This window comes from Hordeum vulgare, chromosome 7H (genome assembly GCF_904849725.1).
Source record: "Hordeum vulgare subsp. vulgare chromosome 7H, MorexV3_pseudomolecules_assembly, whole genome shotgun sequence".
Taxonomy (NCBI): Eukaryota; Viridiplantae; Streptophyta; class Magnoliopsida; order Poales; family Poaceae; genus Hordeum; species Hordeum vulgare.
Window position 1 is genome coordinate 632,163,526 of NC_058524.1, and position 6,538 is coordinate 632,170,063.

At 46.7% G+C, this 6,538-nt stretch overlaps 1 protein-coding gene across 1 annotated transcript; it reads right to left on the bottom strand.

Annotated features, from left to right (window-relative positions):
• Positions 1-227: 227 nt before the first annotated feature.
• Positions 228-6,096, bottom strand: LOC123411820 (ABC transporter G family member 28-like). The gene is made up of 14 exons (XM_045104777.1): positions 5,666-6,096; positions 5,461-5,531; positions 4,680-4,952; positions 4,434-4,497; positions 4,170-4,316; positions 3,994-4,028; positions 3,735-3,808; positions 2,788-3,644; positions 2,412-2,708; positions 1,819-2,295; positions 1,531-1,679; positions 1,025-1,314; positions 803-924; positions 228-643 (listed from the first exon to the last, which is right to left on the bottom strand). Exons 1-14 carry the CDS (start codon positions 5,872-5,874, stop codon positions 487-489), a joined length of 3,222 nt encoding a protein of 1,073 aa, XP_044960712.1. The 5' UTR covers positions 5,875-6,096; the 3' UTR covers positions 228-486.
• Positions 6,097-6,538: the final 442 nt, after the last annotated feature.

The following is a 6,538-nucleotide window of genomic DNA, read 5'->3' on the forward strand; positions in this document are numbered from 1 at the left end:
CTCATACATGAATACTAATAATAGTACTATAATGCAAGGAAGAAGCAAGCTGTGATTCATTCATCCACCTCATTATATCCTAAATTAACCTCATACATGAATACTAATAATGTGAGTCAATCTCATGAATACTAATGCTGCAAAAGGAGTGCAAGTTTGTGTTGTGATTCATTCACCTCATTACATTCTTCATCGTCTCATTACTGATTCTGCGGCTTTCTTCCTTCTCAAAATACATAGATAGATATACCGACAGAATATATATATGCTTCTAAATTAATGGTGATGTACCACACACTAGACTCGTTAACCCAACTTGTTATCTGGCTAATGGAAGTACATTACATCCATCTAATTAATTCCGCGTACATTAACAACTCACTGTATATCTCTACTACTCGATCCATCAGTCAGTCAGTCAGTCAGTTACAAACAAACATACATACATGCATGGGATATACATACAATGAAGAAAAAAAGAAATCATCAGTGCTTTTGAAAGATGACCATGCAAAAGAAGGCTATACACCGGAACACTATTCCGTTGGCGGCGAGGACGACTATACACAGGATCTTGTGGTCGATGTCGTACCCCGTCTTCACCAGCGAACCGCACCGCGTGATGAGCCAAACACCAGAGTACCTGCATCACATTTCTAAGTTTTTTAATCGAAATAGTATTTATATATCACATGTACGTAGTAATTAATAGCATTCTATCTTGTGCAACTCCAAATAGGAGTGTTGATTGAGTTGCAAAAGACAGCATCGAGCTAAATGAATGAAGGGATGATTAAGTTACCTCTGCGCATTCGCAATCACAAACGCTTCGAGCGCCCACTTTGTGTAGCATAGGTTAGCAAAGACGCTGTCCTTCTGCTCATTCGAGAACAGGGTCAGGACAACCGGAAGCAACGCCGACCACTGCATCATGCATCATGAAAACCACACAAGCCTGATTAATAATAAATAAACCTATGAATGGAGCTAGCACTCGTTAGTACAGTACGGAAACCATATATACCAGCTGCGCTGAACCGGGCTGGAAGAAGATGGCAAAGGTGTAGCCGATCCCCGTCACGCAGTAGACGACCGCGACGAGAACAATGTAGTTCTCCCAGATCGACGACCTCGGGTTGTTGAAGAAGTAAAACATGGAGAGGTAGACGATCGGCTTCACGATGGTGTTGAAGTGATCGATGGTGTCCTTGGACATGAAGTATGCCAGCGAGCTCATGCCCGCCGCCCTCTCTCGCCAGTAGTGCATCTTCTCCAAGGAGAATGACCGGAGGGCTCCAATCATGCACAGCAGAGCTGCAGCCAACATGAGGTTTATTTCAATTTTGCTTCAGAGAAAGAATTCTAGTACGTATTTCAATTTTCAAATTCAGAAACATCTTTATGTAAGCTTTGAGCTCCATCAATGCATTTTTATTATTTTGCATTCTAGTTGCAGCAAGAATCGAGTAGAGTCCACATAAAGTGAGGGCATGCATGTCGTCCAGAAGAATGAAAAAGACAACAACTTACAGACAGCAATGACGGTGTATGTGTAGCCAAGTGCTCCAAAAGTCTCGTCGCTCACTTTAGCTAATGTCCCCAGACAGATACCAGCAAGACCCAGAATCAGAAAGTCGACTCCTTGTATTCTAGCTTCACGAAGCCTCTGCTTGCCACATCTGAAGAAGAAGAAGAAGAAGAAGAAATACAATATATACGGAAAGGGATGAAGCTAGCTCATAAGAACGGAATACTGCAACAACAACAAGAAGAAAAAAATAGCATCTCTACTATTTTGAAGGAGACAATTCAAATTACCTTCCCAGGTAGTATTTGTACTGCCTAAGTTTGCCAGGAGTGCGGCGGTTAGACAAATCTTCAGAAGATTTGTTGTACTCGTACTCATCCTTTTTCCGCCCAAGTATGTCCCTGAGATTGCCCCACAATTCACCAAGACCCGATTTCTTGGCCTCAGCTTGGGGGGCGTGACCACCTAGTTCTCCACTAAACGTTGATTCCGTGCCGGAAGAACTCTGGAGCATATCTCGTGGAACCTCGTACCCGTTGTGCAGCATCCACCGCAGAGGGAGATCTTTGACATTAACTGCATTCGTGTCTAGCTTCACAATCCCCTCCAAGATGTCTATGTAGTAGTCCGGCGGATTCACGCGGTCCGGGACGACAATCCCCAGCCCTTGAAAGTACTCCTCCACTTTCTTCACAGGCCCATGATAAACAGGCATACCGCCCTTGGCGAGAAGTATCAAGTCATCAAACATATTGTACAGCGTGTAGCTGCATTGTAAGGAAGCCCGGTTCAGGAGTAATTGACAATGAGTAAAAGTCTAATAACCTGGGTTGGATATAACTAATTAAGCTCATGTGAAACTAAGTGGAAACAACCTACTAACCTGGGTTGATGAACCACCATGGAGATGTTGACCCCTTCAATAGCTTCCCGCCGTAGAGCGCGAAGTAAAAGCAGAGACGAAGCACTGTCCAAACCAGATGTCGGCTCATCCAGAATCAGTACAGAGGGTTCCATGACCATCTCTAGACCGACATTTACCCGCTTACGCTGGCCACCAGAGATGCCACGCTTTTCAATAGTTCCAACCAATGAATCGCGAACTGCTTGCAGTCCCAAGGACTCGATAACTCTTTCCACGACAAGAACTTTTTCAGCCTGTGACATCTCAACAGGGAGCCTAAGGAGACACAACAACAACAACAACTTGTCAGTCAGCTAACGAGCAGTGAAAGAATCATGAAAATGCAATAAATTACCTGCATCTCGCATTAAACCAGAGGTTCTCTTGAACAGTCAAGTTTCCATGGACAATATCGTCTTGCGGGACAAAGCCGATGATTTTCTTGTATGCACGGATAGGCTCTTGCTTTCCGTTTATGAGTATCATACCGCTTGTCGCGCATCCAGTTGCCTTACCTGCAATAGCACTCAAGAATGTGGTCTTTCCGGCACCTGATGGGCCCATCACGGCAGCTACCCGGCCAGGCATAAGTTTCCCACTCACAGACCTCAATAGTTTTTTCTTACTCCCCTTCAAGGTCAGCGTAAGGTCTTTGAAAGCAATCTCAATTCTAGGTCTTTGACTTAAATCTTCATCAGTTGCCATGGCTATCACTCCTGACAAGGTAAGGTTATTACTGTGTTGTTCCAGTTCCTGTTCCAGTGCCTTCTCCTTTTCGATTTGACCATATGCATACTGAAAAATTTGGCTCTGAGTGTGCGCGTGTTTCCCCTTATTCTTTTTATCTCCTGAGCTTCCGGTGTTCTCTTCGAGTGAGCGCATCGTGTCGGTGACATTATCCTTCTTCCCTCCCGATTCTTCTGACGGATGATCCGCACCATGTTCAGGTGGATGCAGGACACCACCCCCTTTAGATGATTCATGTGTCCTGAGACTCTTCTTGCGCGAGAATGTGCGGGTGAGAGACGTTTGCAGGCCAGCGGCGTGCTTCTTTGCGACATCTTTAGCTGACCTCCACCTTTCACGGGCCTGTACAGTCTCTTTCGCGTGCCTTACAGCGGCCTCCCTAGATTTCGCTTGCCTCTTCTCTCGGTTGGTCAGAAGTTGGTCAGAGAAGTTGTAAATGATCAGCAGCACTAAACTCAGGGCACCCTACAGGCATGCAAATTAAGCAGAAGGAATCAGCTCAACCTGTCAGGTTAAAGATTTGATAGACTCCGGCTGGGAAATGTTGTATGTTACCACTAGCAGGGCACCAAATATTGTGATGTCCTGGGTTGTAGAGTTTGGTTTACAACTGCCCTTGGATAAGCATTCTGCAGTTAAAGTGACCATGCTCAGAAGTTGGCACATTTGAAGCAGAGAGAGTAAACCCTCGACGGCATTGAATTACTGAAGAAAACAGTTTACTACTAAAAGCAGAAAAAAAAAGAGAGGAAAACATCCTATTATCATATAGAAGTATATTATATGAAGACGACAATACAAGGAGCTAACTTACTGGTCTGGGTAGTTGATCCTTTCCTGCAATAGAACCTGCACAGATCCACAAGTTCAGTCTTTTCCAATGAATGTAGCTTTGATTACTAGTGTAAGTATCAAGATGACTCAATCCTAGGAGATTTTCCCCGAATGAGAATTGAAGCATTCGATAGATAGATAGATAGATAGAATTACCCACTACTGCAATCGAGCTTGAGGATAGGGCTTGGACAGTAGTAACCAGCTGGACAGAAAACATCGTCAGTACTCATGACATCCGACCATCTGTCTGCACCGCCGCAAGTATGGTTCGGCTGCCCAGGAGGCGGTTGGTAGTTGTATCTGCAGTGCGCAATTGATAATAATTCATTGAACAATGGACGACATAAGCCATAGAGGCCTTCCATTTCCCTACATATATATACACAGGAGAGGCCAGAAACATGTTGTACAACTTACGGATCGCAGACTCCGGTGGTTTTGTTGAGGGTGGACTGTGGGCAGTATGCTCCCAGAGGGCAAGCTGCATGTGAAGACAGATGTGTAAGTCTAGTGCTATACATCATGTGTACTACAGTAGTTTTTATAACAAACCAATCTGAAGAGAGAGAATGAAAATGGCTATACATCATGTGTACTACAGTAGTTTTTATAAGAAACCAATCTGAAGAAACCAAGCTGCTGGGTGTCTGAGGGCTTACGTACGTATCATGCAAGTGAGTCCGTGGGGGCAGAAGAAGCCCGGGCAGCAGCCCTGGCAGTCGAGCGTCCTGGAGGGGAAGTTTTCGGCGTCCTGCAGGTCCACCTCCTTGCCGGCGTCGGCGGTACAGCCCCAGCCGGGCTCGCAGCCGTCGATCCAGGAGGTGAGGTTGCAGTTCTTGTTGGGCCTGACGTAGTTCTTCTTGCCTCTGCTGTCGAGGATGCTCTCGAAGTAGAACTTGAGCTCGGCGGCGGTGCACACGCGCTGAGGCAGGTCCCCTGCACGCGCACAAAAGTGCAAGTAAAGATGGGTAATGTGGTATCCGGATGAGATCGGATGGATAACTAGAAAACAAAATGCTTGGATATGGATTCAGAAAGATTCAGTGAGGAGTGAGGAACAGAGCATGGAAACTGGCATTGCCCCTTTTGCCTTATGCATGCTATATATATGCTGAAATTTGTCCATTTCAATTCATCCATTCAAAAACTGTAATATAATGTAAATATAAAGGAACTCAAAATAATGAAACAGTCCTTGTACTAGCATAGATGAGAGGGCAATTGAGCAGAAATACTGAGTCAGGAGTAAGTAGAAACCAAAAATGCTTAACCATGGATTCAGAAAGATTCAGTCAGGAGTGAGGAACAGAGCATGACCCCCCTTTTGCGTTATGGATGCTGAAATTTGTCCAGATTGATGGAACCGTTTCAATCCATTCATTCAAAAACTGTAATGTAATGTAATGTATTCCAGAGAGCAATTGAGCACAAGACAAGTGAGTACCTTGCTTCATGCAGTCGACGAGGAATTTGGGGTCGGAGGAGAAGTTGAAGGTGGCGTCCCACTCCGCATCCCTGCACCCCACCCACCAAATCCAATCAGATTCGATTCGATTCGATTCGATTCAAGAAGTTGATTTCTTTTTCTAAAAAAACAGGAAGTTGATTTGGGGAAATCGAAATCGAAATCGAAATCGAAGCGTGCGTACGTGTCCTGGATGCAGTATCCGAGCTCCCTCTTGACCTGCGGGGCGAAGGCGTGGGTGAGGTTCTTGAGCTTGGCGTTGAGCGCCGTGGTGACGGCGGCATTGCCGATAGGGTTCTCCGCCGCGCCCTCCACCAGGAGGAGGAGGACCAAGAGGAGGGTGGGCAGAAGAGCGCGCGCTGGCGCTGGCGCTGGCGCTCCCGCCGCCGCCATGGAGACCACCGGCGGAGAAGAGGGGACGCCCGTGCCGGCCAACAATGGAGGAGGAGGAGAAAGCCCCCGCGGGAGGCGGGAAGAGGAGGAGGAGGAGGAAGCGGAGGAGACTCTCCGTCTCCGTCTCCGTCCCCATCAGCATGGCGTCGTCGGAGCGGGAGACGCGGGCGGCGAAGGATGCGGCCGAGACACAAGCACCTAAAACTTGTGCCTTTTTTTTTTTACTTTTCCTCCCTCAAACTCGCTTGTCTTGTCTTGTCTTGTGCCACACCAAAATGAAAATGAAAACTCTCCTCTTCTCTTCTCTTCTCCGAGAGCATCTATAACCCAACCCCTCAAACGCTCCTCAAACGTCCGGACACACTGCCCGTTCACTATGCGATCATAAAAATTTGATTCACACAAACCTTTCAAATCGGCTTCAAATGCCCGGGTTGACCGGCACCCCCCATTTTCAGCCCAAATATAATGCGGATATGGGGGAGTCCGAGCGTGCATGCCTGGCCCACACTTGCCGGCATCGACTCTACATATATTCGTACTCATCTGTGGACCGTACCAAACCCTAGCCACTTCACTCCACTCCCCTTCACTCCCATCCGCCACCCAAGCTCACCTCCGACGATCTCCAGCATTGCCTCCAGCTGATTCGACTCCGATCAGT

Excerpts from the sequence above, each read along its gene's own strand:
- LOC123411820 (XM_045104777.1), bottom strand. The coding sequence starts at position 5,874 with ATGGCGGCGGCGGGAGCGCCAGCGCCAGCGCCAGCGCGCGCTCTTCTG. Across the intron at positions 4,953-5,460 it reads CGTCGACTGCATGAAGCAAG|GGGACCTGCCTCAGCGCGTG; the intron begins GTACTCACTTGT and ends GTGCGCGTGCAG. Across the intron at positions 3,645-3,734 it reads TATTTGGTGCCCTGCTAGTG|GGTGCCCTGAGTTTAGTGCT; the intron begins GTAACATACAAC and ends GCATGCCTGTAG.